The sequence below is a fragment of the Centroberyx gerrardi genome, chromosome 21 (assembly GCF_048128805.1).
Source record: "Centroberyx gerrardi isolate f3 chromosome 21, fCenGer3.hap1.cur.20231027, whole genome shotgun sequence".
Taxonomy (NCBI): Eukaryota; Metazoa; Chordata; class Actinopteri; order Beryciformes; family Berycidae; genus Centroberyx; species Centroberyx gerrardi.
In genome coordinates, this window is record NC_136017.1 from 18,195,874 (window position 1) to 18,211,390 (window position 15,517).

The 15,517-nt window shown below is 38.7% G+C and overlaps 2 protein-coding genes across 2 annotated transcripts; both read left to right on the forward strand.

Moving 5' to 3' along the window:
* The first annotated feature begins 1,727 nt into the window (after positions 1-1,727).
* LOC139925393 (gamma-crystallin M3-like) lies at positions 1,728-2,937 on the forward strand. Its single transcript, XM_071916742.1, has 3 exons — positions 1,728-1,739; positions 2,023-2,265; positions 2,662-2,937. Exons 1-3 carry the CDS (start codon positions 1,728-1,730, stop codon positions 2,935-2,937), a joined length of 531 nt encoding a protein of 176 aa, XP_071772843.1.
* A 3,607-nt stretch (positions 2,938-6,544) lies between these two features.
* Positions 6,545-8,663, forward strand: LOC139925394 (gamma-crystallin M3-like). The gene is made up of 3 exons (XM_071916743.2): positions 6,545-6,559; positions 7,385-7,624; positions 8,388-8,663. Exons 1-3 carry the CDS (start codon positions 6,545-6,547, stop codon positions 8,661-8,663), a joined length of 531 nt encoding a protein of 176 aa, XP_071772844.1.
* The last annotated feature ends 6,854 nt before the right edge of the window (positions 8,664-15,517 follow it).

Genomic DNA, 15,517 nt, shown 5'->3' on the forward strand with positions numbered 1-15,517 from the left:
ATGCAGTGGAAAAGCTCTTGCTGTCTTGTCTTTGCTCTCTCCACCTACACATACTGAATGCAATGAGCTCACACCATTCTTTGGGGGTTCTCAAAAGGCGTTCTGGGAAATGTAGGATATCTCTAACTGAAGTAGAAGTAGACGAGGCAGGTTGAGGGAAAGCAAGAACAACAATAAAGTAACTTCCAACACTTCATCACAAAATGGATTGAATTGAACATCACAGATTGATGACAGAGTAAGAGTAACTGAGGGTGGAATTTTCTACAGTAGAGAACCCATATTTGGTAGTGTAGGTAGGTGTATGCATGTTATGCCTGCAGTGCAATACACTGCAATCTCTGGACTGACTGGAAAAATCTTGATGGGACCTTTAGTGCAAAACATTAGGGTTGCAGATGAGCAAGGAACCCCCAGCTGCACCAGAGGAGCTGCTGAGTCGCCACCAGCAGAAGACTGTAGTTGCACTGGTCAGCTCCCAGTGTGAATGTGTGGAACTGTGTGAATGTGAAACAGAGCGTTGCTGGAAAAGGGAATTGAGGTCAAACAACTTTCCCTGGATAAATAAAGTTTTAAGGGATACAGATTATTAAAACTTTTGCTGGAAGGACAGAAGGTGCATTGTTTGATCCCATGGTTGGGGAGTAACTGATTACATAAACCAGGATTACAGAAATTACTGATGATTTCACATTTATTGTGCAAAAATACCCCACAGTAAGTAGATAATATGTAATTCTGAAAGATTTTTCGGGTTCACCAAGGGAAAAAGACATTTCTCAGGGACATTATGGACACATTCAGCATTTGCAAAAGTTAATAATGGATGTGATGATAAGTACATTATTCAAATTAAAATCTTTAAATTGTAATAAAATGCCAATGGAACATAATTTACTTAACATATTTTGTAGGAATGGTAATCCAAAAATACTTTAAAGTAAGAAGATTACATTAATGAATTTGGGTAATCCATTGGATTATACTGCATAAAATATATGCAAATCTTCATTACTTTATGTACAACATTGGAAAATCATTGCAAAAGTATATGAAAACTGTCTGACCTTTGCACAGGAAAGTTAAAAAAAGAAATCGGTTTCTGCAGGCAAAGCGGACATCATCAATAAATAATGTAGATGAATTCCCACATAAGACTGCATCTTTATTTGTTCATGCACAACACTGCAAAATTCTTGCAGAATTCAATTTAAAAAAGCTGTTCCACTCTTGTTCTGTAAAGATAAACAATAAACTGGTTTGTGCAGACATGCATAACACCATCAATACTGATCTTCATGTAGACAACTATAGGTCAAAGATTTTTTTGCATTTACAGTAATTGCATATTGCCACTGTCTTACTGTCTTCCTCTTTTACAATGTTCTACAAACATAGTGGCCAATTAAATGTTGACTATAATGACACAAATGTAAAAAGAATTTTACAGCAACTTAATTTCCTGGGTAATTTAAGTATTTGAGTGACACATACCAATTCATGGAGCTTGCTTCTTACTGCAAAATCCGTACCCCTACTATTTAATTTAAACTCGATGATTGCAGTCTGCATGGCTTTGATGCATACTGTAGTACAGTAGGGACCTCTGTGTTGTTGAGCTGACTCAGTTATTTAATTCAATCGAGGGGCAGATTGTTTTGATGTCACATCATGCATAAAAGGCAGCCGGCCAGTGAGAAGAACAACAGAAATCAAATACCGTGGCCATGAACGGAAAGGTAATGAAGGGAACAGATCATGATCTCTGCACCAGCCAATTTAGGAGATAGAAACTTTATTGCAAATAGAAGCAGCTTGCCAAGCTGTCAATGATATTTGCAATTTCAATTTTGCAATCCTCAGTCTTAGTTATTGTGTTGGCCCAAATACTATGTACCACATAATAATTGCTGCCATTCAATGCAGGAATTAGTATTACTGTGATCGGCCTTATGACCATCACAGTACTGACTTGAAGATTTACCTCAGGAGCTTTTGTGCAATCTGTTTCATTCTCTCTAGATCATTTTCTATGAGGACAGAAACTTCCAGGGTCGCTCGTATGAGTGCAACAGCGACTGCTCTGAGATCTCCTCTCACCTGAGCCGATGCAACTCCTGCAAGGTGGAGAGCGGGACATTCATGGTCTATGACCAGCCCAACTACACGGGACAGCAATACCTCCTGAGGAGGGGAGAGTACCCAGAGTATCAGCGCATGATGGGCTTCAGCGACTGCATTAGGTCCTGCCGCATGATCCCTGTGGTAAATATGTGTGCATGTTATTATCAGCCAAAGACAGACAAGTATGCCTGTTAGGTGCACTTGATAATCCATGCGTTAAAGAGTAACTGAACCCCAAACCCAAATCTGACATCACCTGGCACCAAGGACCAGCCAATAACAGATGGCCAGTTCACCATCTGCTATTGGCTACCCTACTTTTCACCAGTAGGTGTCAGGCTTCACCACAGATTTGGGTGAGGTTTAGTTACGCTTTAAATTATGCAATTATATTATATTTAGCTGCTTATTGCCACAGATGCAGTACATAAACTGTTTTTATATCACAGCAGCTAGCTATAATTTTAACCTGCAAGCAGACTCTTTTGTTGTATTCATCTATATAGTGCATTTGCAATATCCCATTTGCTCTTACAGCACAGAGGACCTTTTAGGATGAGGATCTACGAAAGGGAGAACTTTGGCGGCCAGATGCATGAACTGATGGACGACTGCGACTCCATCCAGGATCGCTATCGTATGTCCGAGATCCAGTCCTGCAACGTGATGGACGGGCACTGGCTGATGTTTGAGCAGCCCCACTACCGAGGCAGGATGATGTATCTTAGGCCAGGAGAGTACAGGAACCTCAGAGAAATGGGCAATGAGGACATGAGGTTCAGTTCTATCAGACGCATCACAGACTCTTATTAAACTGTCTGATGATTTTTAAACAGGTACAACTTTTAATTAGCAGTTGCTGATCCCCTCTGAACCCCACTACCACTGATAAATGTATCATTAAACAGTACAGCTGTAAGACTGAGAAAATATTTCTCTTAGCCGTACAAGTGTCAGGCAAGGGTATAGATCCACCACGTTTTTGTTTTCACCCTTGCATCTTTACCTCATGCTTAACGAAAGAAAGGACATGTTTTAAATTGCATCCAGAAACAGTGAGTTGTGCATTGTTTTCATGTATAACTCTAGTTCCAGCTGTACTGCACAAATCAGACACAGTGCATTTACTTCTATTACTCAAGCAATGTGATGCACAAAATAAAATGATTTGCCACAGATGTTTGCAAAATTATTTTGAGTCACCAATTTCTAATGATGAAAGATGTTTTTTGTTCATATTTATATGTTTTTCTCATATTGTGTTGTTACTATATTTAAAACATATATTCACATATCCCTAAATATATTTACCCAACTAATGACATATGATAAGACAAGATACAACTTTGATAATCACTGTGCGGAAATTATGCTTCTGCAACAGTAAATAGTAATAGGATACAGCAAAGAAAACAAGAATATAAATGGGAACATAGCAAATGAGGGTTAAATAAACATACACAATGACAACTACAACACTAGAACATGCAAAATAGAAATATATGAATGAAAGAATGAAAGGATATGGATTACAGCATTAAGAGGGTGTGCAAAACTGCAGCAGAACTTATTGAGAAAAAGAAATACATATATATATATACATATACAGTATATATGCAATAACAAATGAGAGGAAAATTACAATATGAGGAAAAACTATGTGAAATTACAGCATATATAGGTTGTGCAAAAAATGTGCTCATATTCATATTAAGAGGTCTACTAATAAGTAGATTGGTGTACTAATATGTAGATGTTGTAAAATGAAAAGAGAATACCTTAGATTTTGGTATGGAAATATAAGATATCTGATTCTCCAGTCTTATCAGATAGATAGATAGACACATACATACATACATACATACATGCATACATACATACTGTACATACATAGATCTAGAAATTTTGTTCAAACCCATACCTATTAAGTAATCGCTCTTTACTGAAAACAAAGCAAATTTTCACTTTAACAGAACATTTTTATTTTTTTGTGCCCATGCTACACTTCTATATTTGTTAATGAATATGGAGATACCACCTATCTGACAACCACTTATACTGGTTTCTCTACAGACCTGTACTCACCACCACAAATTCACTTTTATTTTGAAACCCTTGTATAAAAATCACCCAGACAGTGAAGCTTCAATTGATTGTTCGAAAACCTAACTCCCATTTCTAATGCTTTACCCAAACAGTCTCACCGAAAGCTGCATCAGAAACCAGTGTCATTGCAAACTGTATCTGCAACAAACCTGTTCAAACATGTGGAGGGAATGTTAAGTTAGATAACTGTAACAAATAACTCAAATAGGGAGCTGAAGTTGACGGAATTTCTGTCAGCACTTTACCCTATGTCAGTATGTGGGAGGTTACTTATAAGCAATCTAAAAAGCATATGGCTTTGATTTTGAAATATGTTGTAGCAAGCACCAACACATCTCACAACACATCCATTCAGTATTATTTACATGAATGACAAAATTAGTTACCAAACTACACTACCCGGCAGCCTAGTCACGCTAGTTGGAGTGTTTCATCTCCTGCAAAGGAAACAAGCTACAGTAGCTAGCTTATTTCCCTGGATTTTTGTGATTTTTGTCAACTCATACTTTAGTGAAGTCCCAAAGTGCATCTCAAGAGGTGAAAACCTAACCATGCACGACAGCATCTTCTCCCTACTCAGGTGGATCAACCCCACTATCAACAGTTGATGCATTCTATGTTGTAGTTCTCCATTGATACAAATAAAGTCTTTTCTGTAAGTTTCTACACCTAAACTAAACTGCAAATTGTCTAAAAGCTTGCGCTAGGTAGTGTGCTGAGAGGTGAATCTCAACACCATTCACTACTTTGTTCTGCGGTCATTGGAAAATTGTGTGAAAAGGCTTCAACCTACACATGTGCTTCAGCTCCCTATTTATCCATGATAGTAGCTAACATCCATCCAGCTATTATTTTTTTGCATTTGCCTGGTTGCTAGCTAGTTCGCTAGCCTTAACTGGATAGCTAATAGCAAAATAAACATAAATGTAGTAATAGTGGCGATGGGCATTTTTTCAAAGAACAGATTGAAAAATTACATTATTTATTTTTTATAACACACACAGCATAGTCTATAACAACATGTACAATGTTACATATTTAACTCTGTCCTCTCATCCTTTGAATGTGAATTGTGAGTGAATTGCCTTCCAAAGATGAAAAGCACTTCAAGATGAGAAGGGACTATGAGGAGCAACCATCTCCAAGCCCAAACTATGGTGAACATGAGCATTGCCTTTCCAAGATGAAAAGCACTCCATGATGAGAAGGGACGATGAGGAGCTATGCAGATGCGACAGCTGTAGTCTACATTTAGTGTCTTTATTATTATGTTGGGCCAGCTATATTGAGTGCAAAACATCAAAGCAATGACCACTTATCACCAAAGGTGTTGCCAAAATCAAGAAAAACAAGTCAGCATCACTTTATTATCACTTTAACTAACTAGCACAAAAAGGTTCAGCAATGGAATGGCTAAAGCAGACATGGTTAACGAAAATAAATAAATAATCTACTTACTTGTGACAAAGTATGTTCTGCAAACACTGTGATGATTTGAAGGCTACCAGTTGTTAATATTGTTATGTTTTGGTGAAAAGTGTGGCTTTTTCTGTACTAGACAGATGTAAGTAAAAGTGACACATCCTTTTTAAGAGTGTAGCACGTGTTGTCATGGAGTGACAGTGAGGCAAAATAATAGTCTGGGAGGATGTTTGGATTTACAGAGGAGCTGCTGTTATGTCACCAAACTTCATTCATCAGACTTCATTCATCACGTTCAGCTGCTAAATAGAGGCATACATTCCTCTCAACCCTAACCCTAACCTAGCAGAGGTCAAACTGCAAGAATGCAAAGAGGAACTATTACATGTATTAACACTAAACTAATGACATGTATCTAACCTAAGTGAGACAATTAGTTCCACCATCTTTGAACCATCATGTTCAAATTAAAATTGACAGGTTCACCACGTACAGCACAGCAAAATAATTACCCATTATTTATGGATCTGCTTATACAGCTGTATTTTACCTGTTAATAAAGATGTTTGCCAAAAAGTGTACTGTATGTGTAATGCTGCCATCAATATGTGCCATGACACTGTGCTAATGTGAGAATTTCTTTTTTTCTCCCATTGAAAAGGCACAATAGCAGGGACCAATTACATCTGCACACAATGGTCAATAACAATCTGGTGACTGTGTGTCAGTATACTAGTGCCCCTATATCATACTGTCCAGTCAGGGCTTTACACAATGGATATGGAGATTCTTTGGATGTTAATCCATGTATAAAAGTACCCAATGCAGTGCATTAGCTGCACTGTTACTGGCTGAATATCATTTTACATTCATCCATACGCAACATCTCGTCATGACCATGGGCAAGGTAAGCTAAGCACTGGAAATTTAAATTAAACCTTTAATGATAATAGTAGTTCTATAGAGGCTTAGAAGTTGTGTTGCAAATCTCCCAGCGAGTAAAACAACTTTGGTTGAGGTTATGGTTAAGGTTAGATTATGGTTATGGTTAGGCAACTAAAAGAACTTGGTTAAGGTTAGGGAAAGGCTTTGGTCATGGTTAAATAAGTACAAATTTTGTTAAAAATTACAATTTGACTTACGATAGAAATCCTCTTCCTCTGTACAAGCTGGGATTCAAACCCTGGTCACCAGCATTGAAGGCAAATGCATACGTCCTTTGACCATTCCAACCACACTGTTACTTTCTACTGCACTATTTCAATGTGAGACTACTTCCTGTTTATAGTCGTGCCTCCTTCATGTAACCCTTTCGTTCTGGGAACACATAATTATCTCTCAGCAACTAATGTTAATGTTAACATGTGGTTACTAACCATTACTTTTGCTAATGTTTGCTTCTACTAGATACGTTAGCTAGTGTGCAAATCACTAAATCAGATTCATCTGTGGTGAAATCATCATATGATCAGTTCCCAGTCAAAAACAGCACAGAAATTAACCATGTCTACTCAGTTCTGCACAGAAATTAACCATGTGCACACAGTTCTGTTAAAAAGGCAGTCATAGGCTACAATGTGAAATGCAATCAGCTGTTCACAGCCGTTCTCAGTCCAAGAGCTGAGGACCTCCAATATGGCCACCTGAGGATGCATTCCATCACCTGTAAGTCCTCTATAATGGGGTTCAATAAATATTCAATAATGAAATTATTTTCTTTTATCCTTCACAGATCATCTTCTACGAGGACAGGAACTTCCAGGGTCGCTCCTATGAGACCAGCAGTGACTGTCCTGAGCTGACCTCTTACCTGAGCAGGTGTAACTCCTGCAGGGTGGAGAGCGGCTACTTCATGGTCTATGAGAGGCCAAACTTCATGGGAAACCAGTACTTTGTCAGGAGAGGAGAGTACTCTGACTACGAGCGTATGGGCATGACTGACTGCATCAGGTCCTGCCGTACGATCCCCATGGTAATCCAAAAGCCTTCAGATCTAATCATATCATGGAATAGGTAGACAAAGTTTAAGAGAATGCTAACCAACCCTGTTTGTTCTCCAATTGTTGGAATCATTATAATTATTATTCTTGAAGGAAAAATTCATCCTAAAACACTTTAGTGCTTAATAACAGCTATTGGTGATGTACCTTGCATTTCTGGGCCCATCTGGTTGCTGGTGGTGTATATTTCCATGTTTATGTTAATCATAAATGGTTTTGGTGCCAGTCCCTCAGAATCAAAGAGCAAGAACTTCTTTCTAGAGTCACCATTTTGCACTGACAAAAATCATACAAGGAGATATCCATCATAGAGGAGGTAGAGATGGCAATTTCTTCACCTACAGTAACCTCAACAGATAACAGTTCACAATAATAATAGTTATGTTTTGAGTAAGGGACATGGCCACAACTATAGCCAGCCGTGCCAATGTTCACAAACTAGTTGGCTAGCTAGCTAAATTTGTAGGCCCATATGTCCACCTTTGATTGAAAACAACAAGTTCACACCCCTTCTCTGGGTTTTGTCAAAAGGCATTCAGGGAAACATAGGAAATCACTAACTGAAGTAGAAGTAGACATGACAGGTTGAGAGAAAGTGGGTACACCAAAAAAGTAAATTACAACACTTCATCACAAAATGTACTGAATGTCATAAATTGATGATTTCTGACAGTGCAAGAGTATCCAAGAGGGGATTTTTCCTTTAGCTCATGGTGCATATGTATCCCTTTGCAGCACAGGGGAGAGTTCAGGATTAGGATTTACGAGAGGGAGAACTTTGAAGGCCAGATGCACGAGCTGATGGACGACTGCGACAACATGATGGATCGTTTCCGCATGTCTGACTGCCAGTCTTGCAACGTGATGGACGGCCACTGGTTGATGTACGAGCAGCCCAGCTACAGAGGCAGAATGATGTACCTGAGGCCAGGAGAGTACAGGAACCTCAGAGAGATGGGAATGGACAACATGCGGTTCAGCTCCATCAGACGCATCATGGATTCCTGTTAATTCATGATTTTTTGTGAACATTTAATTTGTTTCGTTTTTAATAAAGGCTTGTGCATGAAACATCAAGTTTGAATTGAATTTGTAAGTAACTACAATAAAATACTCATGATGCAGATGATAACATTTAGTGTATTACAGTTTCAGGTTTTTATAATGCATGATATACCCATTACCCTTCTAAAGTGTTGTTTCTTTCCAGTAATAAATAGTTATTTTATCCATCTGGACTGGAGACAGTCTCTATAGACTGCTATTGAAATTTTTGACCGGGTGGGACGAAAGTCTGCTAACTATCCAATTAATGCGACCACCCTGTTCTTTCATTTAGACATACATAATTGTATGGATTTGCTCCCACCACATAACAAAAACTGAGAAAGTGATCCCAGAAATGTCAAAAATGGCAGCATACACTGTAAACACATTACTCTTAACATCTTAATAATCCTCAAAATACACTTAAGTTTTATTTTCAGCATTACATGATCTTAAATCCATCAAAACACCTTTGTGGTAATTGGTTAAACATATAATTTTGAAATGTAAGGCTTGGTTCACACCAGACGCAGAACGGACAGGGAGCGGAAGATGTGCACATGAGTCACATCAGGGCTGTTCACACCACAAGTGTATTTCTACACGCGGTCCTGCCGCCTTCCCTGAGTAAAAAATGCAGTACATGGAGGTGAAATGTCCCATGAAAACAAACTATACTTAAATTGTGCTCCTTTTTTGGGGAAGCCTACTGTTCTTTTTATGGCATTTCTGCTGCATTACATAGTGTATAGTAGAAAGATAAAGATAGGAGAATTCACTGGTTGGAGTTAGGTAGATTCTGCCTGGGTGCATACATTTCTATAGGCCTCCTCCTTATAACTGACTGATGTTAATTCTCTACTCATTACCTATAGTACACCTGCTTTCTATGATTTGTATATATTTTGGGTTTATAATATATATGATTTCTATAAGTTTAACAGTATGAATGTGGCCGCTTTTGTAGTATGAAACTTGGAAGCCCTATATGTGACTATGGTTTTATGTTTTATCTTAACTTTGCTTTTATCACCTTTTTTTTTTTTTTTAAACATATATTTATTGATTTTATACATTTAACATATTGTACATACAAAACTGAACCTTCCCCCAAATCAAACATATGGCAGTATATAAATAATAATAAAATATCACTTGAAAATAATTAATTAGCTAATAATCAAGTTAAAAAGGACAAAGATTTACAATGAAAAGAAAAATTAACTAAGTAAATAAATAAATTGAATAGAAAAAATAAATTAAGAATACAGTCACAACATAGAGCAGCGTACAGCACACATTCCTCACAATAGATTAGTTATTTTCACTGTAACTTCACACTTCCAATGCCTCTTCAATGTCACCATTTTTAACAAATTCCAAAAACATCTCCCAGATGTTATAAAACTCAGAAGCTTTCTTCCTAACTATATAAGTGAGTTAATCAAGAGCCAAACTTGATGTTAAGTTTTTCAACCAGTGGCCTAGAGAGGGGCAACTCACATTCTTCCAACACAGGGCAATCGAGCGCCTGGCTTGTAGTAGACATAGGTCAACCATTTTTCTTTCCCTATTAGATAGAGAACACTTGTCTGGATAAATGCTTAGTATACACAGTTTAGGACTTAGAGGTAATGGAGAAAAGGTAATTTGAGAGATATAATGTATCACCGAACTCGAATCTCTCCACATTCCCACAAGCAGTGATACAAAGTACCTTGATAAATATTGCACTTATAACACTGGTCAGTAATATTAGGATCAAATTTATTTAACTTCACCTGGGTGATGTACGTTATCATTATCCAATTATATTGTATTAATCTCAGTCGGGTATTGATGGTTTGTGTTTGTACCTTTGAACATATTAAACTCCATTCATACTCTAAGATGTCCTCTTGTAAATCTTGTATCCACTCCTGTCTCTTACTTTCAGAGTTGTCTTTATGGTTTTCCACCATTATATTATATAATTGAGTAACCCGTCCTTTACTGAAACAATTTCCTGTGGAAAATATCTCCAGTGTGGACATCGGAGGTTGTTGCACTGAATTCTTTAAGCGTGCCCGAATAAAACTTCTAAGTTGCAAATACTTGAAGAAGTGTTTCTGTGGCAAGTCATACTTCACTTTCAGCTCGTCAAATGACATTAGATTGTTGTCCTCATAGAGATCCAGTAGTTTAACTATGCCCTTACTTAACCATGTTTTAAATCCCATGTCATTTTTAGCCGGGCTGAAGTGTTCATTGCCCCAAATCAGTGAAAAACAAGACAACACCGGGGAGTCGCCCAGATATTTATGTACTTCATGCCAGACAACAATAGTATTTTTCACAAAAGGATTAACTGTGTTTTTCCTTAATTTCTTAAAGGGAGCAGAGTATAAAAAGCTATCCAGCGCCAAACCCCTTGAGGGCAACAATTCAATTTGTAACCAGGGCAGAGCAACTTCTTTAGAAAACCAAAACATTGCAGCCCTCAACTGGGCAGCCCAGTAGTACCACTGTAAATTTGGTAGTTGTAACCCTCCCCTATCGTAAGGCAGATACAAAAGAGAGAGTCTAAGTCTTGGCTTCCTGTTATTCCAAATAAAATTTGAAAGCAGCTTTCTGACTTTTGGGAAAAATGAAGGTGGAGGAGCCAATGGAATCGATTGGAAAACATAAAAATTTAGGTAATATATTCATCTTAATTATATTTATTCTTCGCATTATAGACAGAGGCGTCCATCTTGTGACATCTTCCGACACTTTAGCTAAGATGGGCTCATAGTTAGTTGAACTAAGGGTGCTTATCTCTGGTGTTATTTTAATACCCAGATAGATAAAACCTTCCACAGCGTTTACAAATGGGTGGGGTATTGTTGGTTTTCTTCTCTCTTGTTCATTTAGAAACATAATAGATGATTTATCTTTGTTCACCTTAAAACCAGAGTTGACTGATCAACTTTAAGAGGGATGGTATTGATTTTCCAAGATCTGATAAAAACACAATGGTATCATCTGCATACAACGTGATATGATGTTCTAGGTCCCCTGTTTTAATACCACAAATTGAAGGGTGTGATCTTATTGCTATTGCCAACGGTTCCATGGCTATTACAAAAAGTAAAGGTGAAATTGGTGAGCCTTGTCTCGAGCCGCGAAAGAGCTTAAACGGTTGTGAAATCAAAGTATTTGTAGATACTTCTGCAGATGAATCAACAAACAGAATTTCAACCCATCTATGAAAGTAGTCACCAAACCCAAAACGCTTAAGCACCTCCAGTAGATAGGGCCATTCGACTCTGTCGAACGCCTTCTCCACATCAAGTGACAAGATGGCAGTGTCAGGGGACCCTTCCTATACATGGACTATATTGAGTACCCTCCTCACATTGTGGAACCCCTGACGATTTTTAACAAAGCTGTTTTGATCTGCATGTATCACGGGTGGCAGGACCCTATCAAGTCTCATAGCCAAGGCTTTAGCAATGTTCTTTGCATCAAAAGTGAGATCGGTCTGTAGGAGCCACATTCTGTTGGCGGTTTACCTGGCTTTAGAATAAGAGTGATCAGGGCACTTCGTAGCAAAGGAGGAAGGTAACCTTGTTCGAAGGATTCCGCATACACATCTAACAATGGGGCTATTAGTTTTTCTCTAAATAATTTATAAATGTCTATTGGGAGCCCATCGGGTCCTGACGCTTTACCGCCTTTCATGTTAAGAATGGCGTTGGAAACATCCTCTAAATCCAGTTCCCTGTCCAGCTCAAGTTTTGTGTCTTCAGAGATCCAGGGAATGTCTAGTCTATCTAGAAAAATGTTCTAGTTTACTGAATTTATTGGATATTCCGACTGATAGAGGGCCTTATAGAACGAAACGAAAGCATGGTTAATTTCCAATGGATCTGTAGTTATTTCCCCCTGTTCATTCCTAATTGCATTTATGGCTCTTTCTGAGTTAAGTTTCTCAATTTGCCAGGCTAGCAATTTACCAGGTTTTTCACCCTGGTCATAGAAAGTTTGCTTAAGCCTTATTAGACTGTTTTCAGCTTTTAGTGTGGAAAGCTCCTCATATTCAGCTTTAAGGGCAAATAGTTCTTGTTTTGTTTGTACTGAATCATCAAGGCTAGCCACTCTCTCCAATTCTCTGATTTCCGAGTCCAACTCGTTCATTTTCTGTTTGAATTTATTAGATTTGGAACTAGTGAAACTAATCATTTGCCCTGTGGATATATGCTTTAAAAGCCTCCCACCTGGTGGCCGCAGATGTCTGATCCATATTTATTGCAAAGTAAACTATATTATATATCTATATGCTCCCCCACAAATTTTATGAAGTCAGAATCCTGTTACCATTTAGGGTGCAAGCGCCATCTAGAGGAACCTTTGATTAACTGCGAATCTTTGTAAAATAGTGAGGTGGGGGAATGATCTGACAAAACAATGCTATCATATATGCAGCTAGCTATATTGGGTAGCAGAGAAGTGGAGATTAAAAAATAATCTATACGAGAATAGGTTTTAAATGATGATGAATAACATGAGTATTCCCTTTTAATTGGGTTTTGCATCCTCCATGGGTCGCAAAGGTTCAGTTCCTTCATGAATTGTTGTATTTTCTTTCTACTTCGAGAATGAAAGGTATCCAACCTCGATGAACGATCAAGCATCGGGGTCTAGAGTGCAGTTAAAATCGCCTGCTATCATTACTTTACCTGGAAGGGAGGCAATCAGTAAAAATAGATTCTCAAAAAATTAGGGATTGTCATCATTTGGACCATAGACATTAACCAAATTGATGTTTTCTCTCAAAAGGGTGCCCTGTACCACCAAATACCTACCAGCTTTATCAGAAATAATATTATTCACTTGAAATGGCACAGACTTGTGAACCAACACCATAACCCCTCTAGAGTGAGAAGAAAAACATGATGCCAGTTCCTGGCCCGGCCATCTCCTTCGTACCTTCAGTAAGTCGTCCCTAAGTAAATGAGTGTCTTGGATAAAAACAATAGATGAATCAAGCTGCTTAAGCCTAGTAATAACCTGTTTCAACTTAGTCATTTTAACCATCCCCCTTACATTCCAAGAGGTGAATTTTAGTTCCTTATTTGAAGTAATCTTAAACTAATGTTAAACCAGGTTGTACAGCATATTATCAGCTCTATACTGTAAACAAACCTGTTGCTTCGTTGTGGAAGTTACCTTAAAAATGTGCCATCGTACGGAGTTATATTGTGAGAAATACAGACAGACAAATAGAATAACGAAATTTTGCCATAAACAAATCCCCTTAGCTGTCGTCCCGAACAGGACAGCCTCTCGCACCCTCCCAGCCTCCCCCTTATCTTGGGGTGTGATTAAGTGCACAAACTGATCCAGTGCAAGCAAGAGAGCAGATAAACCAAACTAAGCTATCGGTATATTAATACACTAAAATAAACAAAACAAACGAGACAATTGTGTCTCCTGGCACCAAATCGATATTTTCACGGACAAGCATTTATGAAATAATCAAAGTAGTCTCTCTTGTGGTATAGGTCTACTCCAGGGACACCGGCCGTATAGAGTGCCTGTCCACTTCTCACAAAGATTATAGGTAACAGCTATTAGGGTGAACGTCGAAACGTGCACCTCACTGTTAATCTTAATGAAAATATCGGCCATCATACGATAAGCTAACACCATAATAACTCGGTATAAGTAAAAATTAGGAAAACAACAATAAAGAGGTGAAAACGTTACCCTTTGCATTTGTAGGTTCACCTATTAGTCAGCAGGTCAAACAATGTCACTTCTTGCATGGCGCTAGATATTAGTGCTATTCTCAATAGTTCCAATTTAGCTCCTCTGTGTGACTTCTGTGCGTTGTATGCCCTGAACACACTTCTCAGTGTCTGCTGGGGATTCAAACTCACGTGGTTGTCCATCAATCGTCAGACGAAGCTTGGCTGGGTACACTATTCCATAGCGAATGTTCAGGGATCTCAGTTGTTGTTTTACCCCGTCGAAACGCCTCCTCTGGTGCAGCTCTGCCGATAGGTCCGGGAAGAACATGACCTCTTGTTCGCCGCACAGTACCTTGCCTTTGGCCCTGGCTGCTCGCATTACTCAGACTTTATCTTGGAAGTTCAAAAACTTCATAATGAGGACTCTTGGTGGGGGGGTTCGATTGGATTGTGCCCGACTGGGGAGCCTGTGTGCTCTCTCGATGGTGGTGTAGGAAAGGTTGCAGGTCCCAGTGCTTCAGGTAGCCATTTCTCGAGAAAAGTGATTGCATCGTTCTTTTCCACTTTTTCGGGCAAGTTAACCAGTCTAAGGTTGGATCTCCGCGAGCGGTTTTCGAGCTTGTCAAGCTTGTATGTAAGGAGAGCCACTTGTTTAACTAGCGCTTCAGTCTTGCCTTTCTCTGAGTTAACTATGTCCTCGACATTGCTAATACGCTCTTCTGCCTCATCCATGCGACCAGAGAAGTCTCGCACATCCCTCTTAACATCTTGAATTGCATTCAGGACTCCATCAATCTTTGTGGCAAAGTCACTTCTCATCATGTCCAGTCTTTGAATAACATCCAAGTTTTGAGCCATTTCAACAATCAGCACTTCTGACTGGAGGGAAGGGCTAGTGTCACCTGTTGAGCTAGCGAGGCTGCTAGCTTCCAACTCGTCGTCCTCCTCGATCGGGAAATAGTCCGCTTTATTCTTGTTCTTTGCCTTTCTCAACGGCATATTAACGATTGTGTACACTGCAAAGTTATTACAAACGATTGGTATTCGTGTCCGTACACTTAAAGGATATTGTACAGGAATTTAATCGAGTATCGCCAGGAGCTC

Coding starts and splice junctions, on each gene's coding strand:
- LOC139925394 (XM_071916743.2), top strand. Junction 7,625..8,387: donor CCTGCCGTACGATCCCCATG/GTAATCCAAAAG, acceptor ATCCCTTTGCAG/CACAGGGGAGAGTTCAGGAT.
- LOC139925393 (XM_071916742.1), top strand. Junction 2,266..2,661: donor CCTGCCGCATGATCCCTGTG/GTAAATATGTGT, acceptor TTGCTCTTACAG/CACAGAGGACCTTTTAGGAT.